The 15,585-nt window shown below is 43.1% G+C and overlaps 2 protein-coding genes across 5 annotated transcripts in view; one reads left to right on the forward strand and one right to left on the reverse strand.

Annotated features, from left to right (window-relative positions):
• The window catches only part of PARP2 (poly(ADP-ribose) polymerase 2), a 62,230-nt gene extending 52,961 nt beyond the window's left edge, over nucleotides 1–9,269 (reverse strand). For both annotated transcript variants that reach the window (XM_072149385.1, XM_072149378.1), the window contains exons 1-2: nucleotides 9,130–9,269; nucleotides 364–556 (exon numbers count right to left, since the gene is read on the reverse strand). In XM_072149385.1, the coding sequence (XP_072005486.1) occupies nucleotides 364–556; nucleotides 9,130–9,172 (236 nt within the window). In that variant the 5' untranslated portion in view covers nucleotides 9,173–9,269. The remainder of the gene's footprint in view (nucleotides 1–363; nucleotides 557–9,129) is intronic.
• A 119-nt stretch (nucleotides 9,270–9,388) lies between these two features.
• METTL17 (methyltransferase like 17) overlaps nucleotides 9,389–15,585 on the forward strand; it is a 40,534-nt gene continuing 34,337 nt past the window's right edge. For 2 of the 3 annotated variants that reach the window (XM_072149398.1, XM_072149407.1), the window contains exon 1: nucleotides 9,389–9,519. In XM_072149398.1, coding sequence (XP_072005499.1) covers nucleotides 9,484–9,519 — 36 coding nt within the window. In that variant the 5' untranslated portion in view covers nucleotides 9,389–9,483. Of the gene's footprint in view, nucleotides 9,520–9,825; nucleotides 9,973–15,585 lie in introns of those variants that run through there. The other variant, XM_072149415.1, reaches the window with a different exon arrangement.

The raw sequence follows: 15,585 nt of genomic DNA on the forward strand, positions 1-15,585 counted from the left end.
CTCACCAAGCATGAAGATTTCTAAACAGAAAGAGGGGAAACTCCTGCTGATTATTTCCCTTGGGAACCTGACATGCACATTAGATAGTCAGGTGGTCCCAGTGTAATCAGTGGGGTAGGCAGACATACACCGCCCCCTCCCATCCTGGGCTAGAAGTGACAGGACTCTCATTACTACTATGGCCAGTCACTGAACTCAGAGGTCACTTGTGCCAGAAGGCCCGTTCATGTTGCGTATAAAAACACAATGGAGACGCAACATGTGAATGCTGCTGAACTACATCTTGTATAACCAGTGCCAATATTGCTTACTGCCCTTCTGCATGCAGAATAAGGTAATCTCTTCTTCTAACTTATATCTCACCTAAATGCCTGGTTAATCTGGATGTTTAGGTCATCTGCATAAACCATCCACAAATCTCCATCACTGAGCCATTCCCAGCGAGTCTCCATTTCTGCAGATTCCGGTTCTTTGTCAGAATCTGCAAGTGTTTCACTTTCATCTTCAGTTTTTACTACAATCTCAATATCCACTGCAGCTTTTCTCTTCTGAGATCCTATTGGAGTGAAGATAAAAATATATTAAAAAAGTCAGTGACACAGAAAATCCTATCTGACCACTGTAGTGCAAAAGTCTTAAAGGGGTTGTCCAGCATTTGAAAAACATGGCAGCTTTTTCCATAAACAATGACAATGGACATGTTGGAAGAAAGCTGCCATGGTTTGCATCCCCTGGACAAACACTATAATGAACAAAACAAACAAACAAACCTACAAATAGTCACTGAAACACTACAACAAACCAGACTTGTCTGCACACGTGCTGAATAAACATTAAGAGTTTAGAATACAGGCCCGGATGAAACAAATGAGAGACAATGGATCTGAGAGACATTCTATACAACTGTCAAATTCCCCCTGCAAGTCACTTTATAATCTAACAAAATATCCTGCACCCTGCTGCTGTGCATTTTCCTCTCCCCTTTCCCCAGCTGGCAATCATTTCCTGTAAGGCTCTATTCACACTTTGCATTTTGATGTAGTTTTGCATGCAGTGTTGTTTTTTCCTGGGAATGGATCCAAGGAGAATAAAGCTTTTAGCTCTCCTCCCTTTATGCTCCACTCAAACAAAAGAAAAAAAAAAAAAACTGCAGCAAAACTGCAAGGAGTGAACTGAAGCAGACCGTGCAGAGTACCACTACCCTGCAGCTTTAACCCTCAGTGGTGTCTATACATATATTTTATAGGAACACACATTTAATATACAGGCCAAGCCAGACTTTCTTCAGAGGATGCATTTACATGTAAGATTTACATTGCATTTTGAAACACAATACAACATCTGAGAAAAGGAGACAAACCCAATTAGATTGCTGCTTTACAAAACATTTATAATAATACCTTTATATAGCGCACACAGATTACACAGCACTGCACAGACCTTGCCAAAAAGGGCCCTGTACCCCATGGGGCTCACAATCTAATCAACCTATCAGTATGGTGTTTTTTGAAGTGTGGGAGAAAACCCATGCAAACTCGGACAGAACATACAAACTTTTTGCAGATGTTGACCCTGGGACTTGAACCCAGGTCCCCAGCACTGCAAGGCTGTAATGCGAACCACTAAGGGTGATGCCACACATGGCGTTTTTGGTCTGTTTTTCCCAATCATCTTAATAGATAAACAGGTTTTAAGCAGCCAAAAACGGACAGAAAACGGATGTTTAAAAACGGACCAAAAACGCCATGTGTGACATCACCCTAAGCAGCCCGTAAAAAAAAAAAAAAAAAAAAATGCATCAGTTTGTGACCGGTTTTAACGGACTGCTTAAAAAAACGGCACAAAAACAGGTTCACGTGTGCCGCCAGCCTAAGCCACTGTGCCGCCTAAGTTAGCACACAGTGCATTGTTTGTGCTTTAAAAAAAAAAAAAAAAAAAGGTACCAAGAACGCATTGTGTGACCACACCTGCCACAGCTGGGGAGGTTTTTCTAGTTAAATTGCAGTTATCTAGTGTTAATACACGCGTTAACAATTGCATTTTTTAAACGCAAAAGTTAACAGCAATTTAACTAGACAATTCTCTCTTTTCAAAAAACGCATGCATTTTTTAACAGACTGCTTAAAGGACACCTGTCATCAGGTCTGTGTCACTATTTCTGTCACCACTACCTGTTGGAGCAGCTCACAAGGATCCCATCCCAGCCTTTATCTAGTTATTTCATACATTAATCATTATAAAATCACCTATTCTTTATCATGTAAATGAGGCTGGTCACATGGTCAGAGGCAGTGATGTCACCCCTGTTACCCCTCCCCTCTCCTCCCCTGGTCATGTCTGTGTGTAATGTATAGTAAAGCATTGCTAGTGTGTGTGCTGCATCTGCTGACATGCTGCATCCTCCTAATACACAGAGACACAGACATCAGCTACACATGAATCTGACATGTTCTGCTGTAACATGGCTCCTGGAGGTGTTGTATCTCTCCTAAACACACACACATGCACACACAGGCTGCAGGGGGCGTGGCCGCCAGCACCAGGAAGCACATCATTATACAGCCTCACATCATTATACAGGCTGTCAGTCAAGCACTGGGGGTGTGGCTGTGCCTCCCACTCATGAATAAGGTGGACAGCTTGAATATGCTAATGCTTCATTGGACATTTCACAGGTCATTTGCATACAGCTTTAGGACCTCATTGCTTAAGTTTACAGGCATGTAGAGGGACAATGAAGGGATAGAGGCAATGCTCTCTAATGGCAGTTTGTGAAAATATATTTAGTTTAGGGGGGTTATTTTGCCTGACGGGTTCTCTTTAAAAACAGCCCAAAATGCCATGTGTGCTGCCGGCCTTAGGCTACATTCACACGAACGTATGGGGGACGTATATACGGCCGACGTATATACGGCCGATATACGTCCCCCATACACTCCTATGGGCGCACGGCACCCTACGGGAGCGGTACGGTGCCGCACACGTGCGGCACCGTACCGTTCCGTACCCGGGAGAAAGATAGGACCTGTCCTATCTTTCCCCGTAATACGGCGCCGTGCGCCATAGGTTGCTATGGAGAGGGGCGGGGGTGAGCTGCGCTCACCTCCTCCTCCTCTCCCCGTACACTGCCGTTGCCCGGTACGGTACGGGCGGGCAACGGCAGTGTGAATATAGCCTTAGGGTGATGTTTTCAAAAAACTAAGAAGATTATCACAGTCAAGGTGCTTGGATCTATTAGGAGTAAGTGCCCCTGGTTTACTATGATGGTTTTTGATGGTAGATTATCTTCTAGGTACAGGAACGCGTGAATATTTTTACTTTGATTTTTCCATGATATACAAGGTTTTCAACGCAATAGCCCCTAGTGTACAGCTCAAATGCAACAACATGTGCTTCCAATTACTGCGAGGGAAAAAAGCATTGTATAAACAAAGCCTTAGGCCTTATTCACACCTGTGTTTTACACATCATTGCAAGCCAAAACCAATGGCGGGTGGAAAATACCTACGTGCAAACCTTTCCATTTTATCTTATATAGTTTCCACAACTGGTTTAGGCTCAAAATAACTGGTGTGTGAATAAGGCTGTAGGCAAGAATAAACCACACTGAAATACAGTAAACACAAGGGCATGTTCACACAGCTTGTTTGTGGAATACACTAAACTTATACATTATAGCACACAATTATCTGTGTGGAAATAAAATATAGTATCAACAAATTTTTAATGGGCTTTCGATGCAGTTTCAAAGATTTTACCCAGTTTGTTCATGACTGTTTCTATTAGGTCTGAGCAGCAATTAAAAGCATACGCTCGGGTGCAGACTGCCAATCGCATGTGCTTGAAAACAAACGCATATGCGATCAGCCGTGGCCCGCTGCAGTTCCTTTTGATTCCATTACAAAACGGAATCAAAAACGCCAACGTGTGACAGCAGCCTTACGTTTAGAGACGCAATACAAATATACATGGGCAGGGCTTGGCCTGATCACATATGTATTTCTACTGAAGTACAAGCAATTGGTAACTAGCAACCAGTGTTTTGAACGCAAACAATGCAAAGTAATGGAAACGACATGCAACCGTGCCCACGTAAATTTGCCGTGCCCACATAAATTTGCATTGCACAAGGCAAATTCAAGTCATTAATGCAGACTAAGGATGATGTCACACGTGGCGTTTTTAGTCCATTTTTAAGCATGTCCGTTAAAAAAAACCACATGCGTTTTTGAATATGCATGCGTTTTTTAACAGACTGAATATGCATGCTTTAAAATGGACTAAAAAGCCACGTGTGACATCCCACTAGGAGTTTCTGCACATTTTGCAGATTGTCATACTAAAGAAATACATAAAATATGCACAAAGTATGTACAGTTTAGTGAAAGAGTTTAAAAACCACATGCACATGAGACCTGAAGGGTGAAGACACACATGGCGTTTTTGGGCCGTTCTTACTAAGTGCGTTTTCAGATCGTTAAAAACGCATGTGTTAAAAAACGCATCCGTTTTTTTTAAAAAGCATGCGTTTTTGAAAACGCATCCGTTTTTCCGAAATTGCGCAATGAAAAACGGACAAAAATGCATGCGTTTTTAACGATCTGAAAACGCACTTAGTAAAAACGGCCCAAAAACGCCATGTGTGTCTTCACCCGAAGTCATTAGAAGAAAAAAAATCAGCATGAAATGCATTTCAATAAAAAAAAGTTTTTTTGCAGATTTTTATCATGGCCGTAGACTTTCATGTTAAAACCCACAATGCATTAGAAAAGTGACATTATCAATTTATTCCTGCGCTGAAAAAATGAAAATAAACCATCAACTACATTACTTTTACCAAATCACATTCACTTTCAAGGAAATCTTGGTCAGGAATGTACTTATTTGGAAGACCCTTATGGGCAGATTCCCCACATCACCTTTTATTATACTCTAAAAACTAAACTACACGTTTTTATACTTTAATGGTAAAACCTTCAGAGGCTACTGCAGCATGGCGTAAACCGAGCTCCTGGGCGAAGGCTACTCCTACTAAATGGTGATTATAGAAAAGCAAGTTAGGCCCTGAACAATGGGAGACTCACTGATGGGACCACCACGGATCACATGAACAAGGGTCCAATAAACCACAATGGTACCCCGAGATGACAAGAGCAGCCGGTCGCTCATGCTCCCCCGTTCAGGTCTATGGAGTGGCCGAGCTTCACCAAGACAGCACCGATCAGGGCCTAACTTGCTTCGGGCGACAACCCCTTTAATGCTAGCGCACAAAAAGAGATGATTAAGAAAAAAAAAAAAAAAAAAATCAAACGCAGCGGGGAGGAACCACTTTCCACACATCCGATTAGACCTAAACACTTGCAATCAGGAACAAGAAACACAAACTTTGAAGGTAAACTATAAAAAATAGGTGGTCCTCATTCCTGGATACAAGAGTTTAGGTGTAAATGTGATCTGGGGATTCTCCACCCCACTGCACTTCAATTACATTTCTAAACACCATTCAAAATGTTGCGTGGGAAAGCCTAAAGCCTCCATCACAACACAGAAAAACCTGTGCCAAAATTGCTCTCCAATAGAAATAAAACAGGAGTGCGCCATGTCTTTATACCACACACAGGAATATCTGCTGACGGAAAAGCAGACCTATGCTACAGCTCCTTCTCTGAATAAAGGGCAACTTGGTCAAAAGTTTTGACCGAAATAATCATAACCACAAGGAGTTAGCAATTCACTTTTTTGTTGAATATATTTGAACCTGCCACCCCTTCCTTTCTGTATAGGCAGTGTTCAGAAAGGCTCTCTTGATTCCCTTCCTGACTCTCAGACCACTCTTTCAGCACCTCTTTTTATGGCTGCAAAATACAGATCTACTAGCTATTTTACCAGAGTCTGAGATGCATGACCACAAAAATAGGTTATAGGTCACTTGAATTTGTTAATCCACAAAACATGGGAGGCCGGTAAATTATATCACTGGATTGTCCTTACCCCCTCTAGAGAGTCACAATAGTATAACCCAGCAAACTAATCCCTATATACGGGCTGCAAATGTATTATAACCGTGTGCCCACTGTTTATTGCGGCTCCAATGAATTCTATAGGACTGGTTGAGCCGCAAACACAGCCAAAAATAGGACCTGCTTAGTTTTACCTTAGGGGCAGTAGGCTCAGACAAAAGGCTGAGGAATCATGCGCTTCATGGCTCCTCCTCAGTCACTGCAGTGGCGGCCTATCAGAAGATCACTTTCTTTAATTCAAAATTCTCAGATATCCACGACTTCTCCCAAGCTGCACCAACTCTCTGGAATTCCCTAATGTTGTCAGACTAATGACCACCAAGCAAAGTTTCAAAAGAATCAAACATATATTATATATATATATATATTTTTTTTTAAATCTGCAGGTAGGCCTCTCGCATTCCCCAACTGCATGTAACTACTACTCTTTTCTGTAACCTCTGCTGTTTTCTCCTCCCGTCTATGTAATCCCTCAACATTTCATAACATTATAAAGATTTTCTGCAGACCATTTCCCTCTGGTCTGTGAAAACATTGATAGTAACTGTTGACTGGTTCATTCTATTTATTTGATCGCTTTTGAAGATTGCCTGGACTATTACACAAGCTGTCATCTTCTGCGTCATCGCTTCTTCCTTATAGATTGTAAGCTCTTGCGGGCAGGGCCCTGATTCCTATAGTTGCATCTGAAACTGGTTTTGCTCTGCAATGTCTTATTTGTGCAAGTATCCCATGATCAGTAAAGCGCTACGGCATATGATGGCTCTATATCAGTAAAGATTTATTATTAAAAATACATCATTTACACAGGAGAGGAGAACACAGAGGCAGTCACTTATCAGGCCCGTTTTTCACAGATGGCACACTGACAATAGGGAGCCTCTTACTAGACTTAATGCCCCCCCCCTTAATTTTATTGGGCCTATGCATGTGAACGTGTTCTTCACTGACCCACGTGGAGGTTGCAGAAAACTCAGTGTGGTTCCTAATCCTTGCTGTATTTACTGCTTGAGAAATATGGAGGCAACGCAAGTATCATTCAGGGGTTTTTTTTTTTTTTTTTTTTTAATTTGCAGATCAGTTGTTATTTAATACATGACCCTCCAAGTGGTAGGGACAGGTTAGTGACATTTGTTGGCCTTCCGGCGTTTTAACTTGTGACATACGGATGACACACAGACCGTTTTTGTGAACATATGACTCAAACTGAATACACACGGATGACACATGAACCACAAAAACAGACCATGACACTAAACAGAGAAGTGAATTGATCAATCTGAGGTATCTTTGTAAGTCTGCATTCACACGACCATATGAAAAAAGCTGTATCCTACCCGTACCGTTTTTTTGTACCGCAACATTAATTTCACTGGACAATACATCCAACCATTTATATTACTGTTGCATGCTACAGTACTTTAGCCATACAAAAATATAGAGCATGACCTATTTTCTCCCATATTTCTGTTCTGTATGCCCCAAGATGTCTACGTGGACATATAAATATGGGTTAAAAACACGTTGCATACGGATGAAAACCGTCCCGGAAAACGGGAATCGAGAAATCACACGTTGGTGTAAATGCAGCCCAAGGGTACATTCCGCAGGCATACTGGTACCCTAAGGTCCCATGCACACAATTTTATGAAAACAGCTCATAGAAGTCAATGGGAATGTTTAAAATATAGGCTGTATACATATGTTACCGTATATACACGCAGTATCCAGAACCAGTGGGAGGTGCATTCTGTCAGCCAGTCAATAGTCTGCCAACCATCATCTGCCAGTACAGATACGGTGCCATGCATCCCGTATTTACGGCCAGAATACAGTCGTATATACAGAATAGGAACGAACATACGATTGTGTGCACGAGACCTTACCCTACAAACACTAGTAACCAAAATACAGACTACTCTGCAGCCTTATTAACAGTTGTGCATATACTGATGGTGTCTGGTGACTAGAGATGAGTGGAACCAATGTTTGCGTTCAGTCGCGTGACCCAGACATATTGCCAGCCCAACAGAAAGCCAATCATGGCCATGGTTAAATGCATTAATTATCCATATTGTCCGTTTGGCTGCCAATCCGGCAAAATGCCAGGGTCACACTGCCAAACTAAAACATTGGGTCTGCTCATGCACCATTATGTATGCATGTGTTGGACAAGTACCGTCATCCCTTCCTCCTCAGATTCTCCTCCGGGAGCAGGGCCCCCCATTTCTATTGTGTCATCTGTGCTTTTACACTAACATTTTAGTCTATGTACCCCATGATCTAGAAATAAATTAGGCTCCAGTGCTACTCCATACTGAGGCATTCTGCAAAATGTACACCTCAGGGCCTTTCATGAAGAGTGGGAGCTTGAGCGATGTACATGCTCCGTGTAATACACAGGATCCATACATACAGCACGCACGGTCCTGACATCTCTCTGCGTTTTGTTAGACCACAAACATTCTACAAGTATAGGTTTCTGCCAGGCTTCAAAGACTTCTGCTGGATAGGACGTGACGCTTGGGCGCAGTTCACAATGTGTGGTGGCAGAGGCCACAATACTGTGCTGGCTTATAATGGGGGTCTGTCAGTTTGACACCAGACCGATATTAGCCCTAGAGGTGTGAACAGCGCCTTACACAAGCATACATAGAGCTGTTGTGACCTGGAGCAGTGTCTTATGAAGTAGACTAATGTGAACCAGGCCTTAGAGCAGGGGCAGATTCTTCTCCCCGTCCCAGCTCTGTTCCTAGGTCAGCACACATCTGCCAGCTCGGAGGAGATAGCCACACAGGTCAGGCTTGTGCCAAACCCCCTTCTAGCACCAGGCTGCAGGAAATGGAAGCGCTGCAAGGGACGGGGTGAGAAGCCGCACTTTTACTTTACGATAATGCAGTTCTTGTGTGTGCAGTCCCATGTAACCCTACCGAGGACCATGTAAACCCGACAGAACGTGCCGCATACAGCGGGGGATAAGTGCGGACATGCACGACTCACACCCGAGCACTAGACGTAGCGAAAGCCCGGATACGTCTACAAGTAAAGTCATGGTTTATTGGCATCCGGGCGACGCTACTCATTCATGCAGTCACACTTCATCTCTCACCCCGGGGATTACGCTCCCGCCCTGAGCCTCTGCGCCCGGACATCTTCCGCAAGCAGCTCTCTACTTCTTGCCTCTCAAGACTCCAATCCTGGACGTAGGTGCGCCTCTCATTGGCTGGCCAAGCTGTCACTCAGCGCATAACACGTTACAGAACGTGGGTCCTGATCGCCGGTGAGGAAGCACGTGATTAGAGAACGCTGTTTTCGCGGGAGATTGGCTAAGAAACGCTGACAGTTCATTGGCCCTTCATATTCAGGCGGGGACAAAACAGACGTGTGCTGGTTGGCTACGTCTTGGAGACGGCCATGTGATTGGCATTCTACGGGGACCGCTCTGACATTGAACCGGCGCACTATGCTGTCATTACGGATCCGTTTCCAGCAGTTGCGGGTGAGTCAATCACGTGCCTCTGTCTGGTCACGGGATGTGTGTTTGATCGGGAAACTGTACGCTGAGCTTGTAAACACGTTTTCCGTAGGTCCCACCCCTACTATTTGCATACAAGATGCGCAAGGTGTTCTGGGAGGGCTCGTACCATACAGCCATATTGTATTAAACTGTAGTAATTACTGGTCAGGTACAACCTGACCGCCAGGCACGACGACTACATAGTATCCTAAATATTACACAGAGACTCCTTCAAATCGCTCTAAGTCTGCTACTTTCGCTTTCCTGGGCATATAAATACTCTGCGGTACTGCCCTGTGGACGAGCGGAAGGGAAGCTCAATGCTGAGGTCACGTGCTGAGTGCGTCACTCCGGTGATGTCATCTCTACCCCGCCTCCGGGAAGGTCTGAGACAAGAGCTCCTCGCCGCCCTCACAGGGCGTCACCTGATGTCGGGTGAGTGAGTCCCCAGCAACACCACGCTGGAGTGGACCGGTTCGCTACGTGGGAGGGGCCATGCAGGAGACGCTGGGCGGGGAGCTGTGAAGTGGGTGGATCACTGATTTGAGGTCCTCCCACCTTTCATTCGCATCTTCGCCCGGCTGATGCCGCCCCTTCCCCGGACCTTGGAAGTGGCTCACGGCTGGCGCATTGAGTCCAATGGCTGAGATGAGGCAGAGGCACGGCGCGCGCCTCATAACCCAAGTCAGACTACTCTCCCGCCGCTCTTTTGTTCTCTCGTACAAGGGGGCGGGGCCTTCCTCTGACACAGAAAGCACATCCCTATCAGCGGCACCTGGTAACATCGTGACCGGGGTGCTTATTCCTATTATGTTTTAATAAAAAAATATTATCAAAGGGTTTGACTATAACTCAGTAACCCTGTAGTAAAAAGCCGCTGGTTCCCCAGGCTCAGTACCCACCGAGGACCCCTCCATTCCTGCCCACATCACCTCCCTGCTATTCCAGTGTGGTCCCATACTTCATATCATCCTGATGAGCAAGAGCACCGCTCCTGGTGCTGAGGACATGACCTTCCTCCTTATCACCTGGAGTAAATAATCAAGGTCATAGTGCATCTCTCTATAACAGAGGTTCTCAAACGTTCTAATGAACAGCGTTACACACCCCACAATACAGTTCCTCTTGTTGTGGTGACCCCAAACCTTGTACAAGAATATAACTACTATAATACTGCCTCCTATGTACAAGAATATAACTACTATAATACTGCCCCCTATGTACAAGAATATAACTACTATAATACTGCCCCCTATGTACAAGAATATAACTACTATAATACTGCCCCCTATGTACAAGAATATAACTACTATAATACTGTCCCCTATGTACAAGAATATAACTACTATAATACTGCCTCCTATGTACAAGAATATAACTACTATAATACTGCCCCACATGTACAAGAATATAACTACTATAATACTGCCCCCTATGTACAAGAATATAAATACTATAATACTGCCCCCTATGTACAAGAATATAACTAATATAATACTGCCCCCTATGTACAAGAATATAACTACTATAATACTGCCCCTATGTACAAGAATATAATTACTATAATACTGCCCCCTATGTACAAGAATATAACTACTATAATACTGCCCCTATGTACAAGAATATAATTACTATAATACTGCCCCATATGTACAAGAGTGTAACTACTATAATACTGCGCCCTATGTACAGGAATATAACCACTATAATACTGCCCCACATGTACAGGGATATAACTACTATAATACTGCCCCACATGTACAGGGATATAACTACTATAATACTGCCCCACATGTACAGGGATATAACTACTATAATACTGCCCCACATGTACAGGGATATAACTACTATAATACTGCCCCACATGTACAGGGATATAACTACTATAATACTGCCCCACATGTACAGGGATATAACTACTATAATACTGCCCCACATGTACAGGGATATAACTACTATAATACTGCCCCACATGTACAGGGATATAACTACTATAATACTGCCCCACATGTACAGGGATATAACTACTATAATACTGCCCCACATGTACAGGGATATAACTACTATAATACTGCCCCACATGTACAGGGATATAACTACTATAATACTGCCCCACATGTACAGGGATATAACTACTATAATACTGCCCCACATGTACAGGGATATAACTACTATAATACTGCCCCACATGTACAGGGATATAACTACTATAATACTGCCCCACATGTACAGGGATATAACTACTATAATACTGCCCCACATGTACAGGGATATAACTACTATAATACTGCCCCACATGTACAGGGATATAACTACTATAATACTGCCCCACATGTACAGGGATATAACTACTATAATACTGCCCCACATGTACAGGGATATAACTACTATAATACTGCCCCACATGTACAGGGATATAACTACTATAATACTGCCCCACATGTACAGGGATATAACTACTATAATACTGCCCCACATGTACAGGGATATAACTACTATAATACTGCCCCACATGTACAGGGATATAACTACTATAATACTGCCCCACATGTACAGGGATATAACTACTATAATACTGCCCCACATGTACAGGGATATAACTACTATAATACTGCCCCACATGTACAGGGATATAACTACTATAATACTGCCCCACATGTACAGGGATATAACTACTATAATACTGCCCCACATGTACAGGGATATAACTACTATAATACTGCCCCACATGTACAGGGATATAACTACTATAATACTGCCCCACATGTACAGGGATATAACTACTATAATACTGCCCCACATGTACAGGGATATAACTACTATAATACTGCCCCACATGTACAGGGATATAACTACTATAATACTGCCCCACATGTACAGGGATATAACTACTATAATACTGCCCCACATGTACAGGGATATAACTACTATAATACTGCCCCACATGTACAGGGATATAACTACTATAATACTGCCCCCTATGTACAAGAGTGTAACTACTATAATACTGCCCCCTATGTACAGGAATAACAAAAATTTACTTACCCGAAATTTTCTTTTCCTGGAGTCCAGGGGCAACACACACAAATGGGTTTTAGTCCTCTAGAACCAATCAGATATACAGGTTACCAAGCAGTACACATGTATTCAATTAACTAGTTAAGGAGCCCTATAAGAGGGAGGAGGAACTAGGAGACAGTGTATTATTATAAAGCAATATAAATAAGGGAGGGAAGCATGTGCTGCCCCTGGACTCCAGGAAAAGAAAATTTCGGGTAAGTAAATTTTTGTTTTCCTGATCGTCTCAGGGGCAGCACACACAAATGGGATTTGTAAAGCAGTACCGAAAAATTCTATGGGTGGGCCAGATAACTTAGTTGGTAACTCAAGCACTCCTCTGCCAAAGAGTGCACTCTGCTTAAGAGATAGTCTAGCCTATAACATTTGACAAAGGTTAAAGATGACGACCATGTTGTAGCCTTGTCCACTTTGCCCATGACATAACTCTGTTCAAGAGGTAGTAGGCCTTATAGAAAGAATCCTTATTTCTGAGAAATAACTTGATAGCATGTATGCTGTAGCATTCTTCTATGGTGGCCTTAGACCACCTGGTGATTCTACTTGTCCTTTGCCCGTTATTGGGAGCACTGGAATAGGAGGCACAAAAATAATGGAAGATCATTTTTGAAGGGAAGACATCAAAAACTGCTATTCTTAAATCTTGAGTGTGGAGACTTCATTGATCCTAATGAGAGGTTTGTAGATAAAAAGGAACATAACAAAAATGTTATTATTGATTTTTTTTATGTCGCAAAAAAATCTGGCATCGATACCCAGATGAGGAAGTCATCTCAATTTTTGAAGTATGGATCTTAGGTTAATGGAACCTGTAGTTCAATAACCCTCCTGGCTGCGATGATGGCGGTCTGAAGAATAATTTAAAGGGAACCTGTCACCAGGGACCTCATTTTTCACTAAAGACAGATTGTAAAAGCCCATGACACCTGCAGTGCTAATCTGCCTTTCTGCCTTTTCTAAGCATTTGCATTACAATATAATTGTGTGTTATAACTTACTCTTGCACCCTGACAAAATCCTGGGGTAGTCACAGGGGCTGGACTTTGATTTGGATGCATTTCAAAAAATAACATGTGACCTGTCTGAGCTGCAGGCTGTCTCCATGTTTGTGCTCCTGTACAGCTTGTCCCTCCCCCACTGATGTCGGGCTGAGACCTCTGAGAAGAAGCAGGAGGTGGAGCTAGATAGGAGCACAAAGGTGGGGGGCCAAGCCTCTGAGGAGGGAGTAACAGACAAGCCACATGTTGTTTTTTGAAACTCCAGCCCCTGTGACTACCCCAGGATTTTCTCAGGGAGCAAGGTAAGTTATAACACACAATTACATTGTAATGCAAAAGCTTAGAAAAGGCAGAAAGGCAGATGTGCATTGCAGGTGTCATGGGCTTTTACAATCAGTCTTTAGTGAAAAATTAGGTCCCTGGTGACAGGTTCCCTTTAAATGTGAGGGAACTTTTTGTAACAGTTCTGATAGGGCCCTGTATAGGGCTGAGAAGACAACCGATAGGAAGGACAGCAGAACTTAAGGTTTTGAAGAATTCTTATTAATTTGAAGATGAGCAGTAGATGCTGGTTAGAGAATCTTAATCAGCTGGACATTTATTGTTGACAATTTGATCGAGATTTAGTCGAGATTTTTTATTTTTTTTTAAATTTGAGACAAGTTCGAAGACCTCTGGATCAAAGTTGATCAAGAGTTGATCCTCTCATACTCCGTTAGTCTTTCAACCTGGTAGGTCTGTGGGCAGCCTGTAGGGTAATAATGACCTCAGGATACGATCCCATTTGTGACATGATCCCTGCGTCAGCCTCCAGGCAATTAGCTGCCGGGTGTGTGGATGAGGATGGTGTACGCTCTTTTTGGAGAGCAGGTCCCCTGTTGCTGGCGACTTACAGTACCTCTCTTTTGACAGCGACTGTGGCAGGCCCTGTGGAGCCAATGAGGCGGGAAAACATAGTCTTTGCCTTAACTTCTTCTGAAGCTGTTCAGGACATTTGGACCAAGGGAGTAGGAAAGGAACATGTACACCAGAGCCTGGTTTCACTTAAAAAGAAAGTCTGTCAATTGCCAAAGTATGGCTGAAATAACTTACATTTTTGGAAGTTTTGAATTTTTACATGATGCCATGGCATCTGGATAGGGAAAACCTCATTTGACCATTAAATACTTATAACTGATGAGTTTAGACTCCATTCTTTTGGGTGGAATGGCTCACGGCCCAGAATATCTGCAGTGGTGTTCTATAATCTTTTAATGTGACCTGCAGATGTACTGTGCAGAAGATCTTCTGTCTGTGCCATCATCCTTACATTAGCTGGCTAAGTAATAGCTTTTCAAGCCTAGCGCTTGCTCAGAGAATATGGTCAGTCCGTTATCTAACTGGACTGGGTGATGACAGTGGAGAAGGTACTGAACGTGGAGAAAAGGGCTAGCTTTACTGCCCTAAAGTTCTTTTAGGATTTTAAGAGGAATTCATCATCTTGTTTGCTCCACTTCTTCTTAGTCCATAGATGACTAACATTTGCACCCCAACCCTCAGAGGAGGCATCTCATGCAAGTCCCTATCGGAGATAAGAGACCAGAGATTTTTTGGATGATCGAGTTTGAGATTCCTACCGTCTTTTCTGGTGTTTGAAGAGCTCTTTATAGGCTTGAGAGGAATGTCGTGTCCCTTGTTCCACTTTGTCTGAAGATCAATCTGCAGAATTCCAGTATGAACCTTGGTTCAGAGTTGCACATCTATGTAAGATGTCAGATACCCCAAGAGGGTGAGCGCACTGTAACCCTGAGATGAGCTTCTTACTTTCCTTTGGATGGCCCCCCACTTATTCTGGGGTTACATTCACCAATTGAGGTGTTTATTTAAGAAGCTCAAAACCTCGGTGACTGACGGGACACAAAGCAAGATTTCTTTGCATTAAACAGGAACTTCTAAAAGATGGGATTGGAGTAGAGGTTCGGAGGAAGCTCTA

The sequence above is a fragment of the Engystomops pustulosus genome, chromosome 1 (assembly GCF_040894005.1).
Source record: "Engystomops pustulosus chromosome 1, aEngPut4.maternal, whole genome shotgun sequence".
NCBI lineage: Eukaryota > Metazoa > Chordata > Amphibia > Anura > Leptodactylidae > Engystomops > Engystomops pustulosus.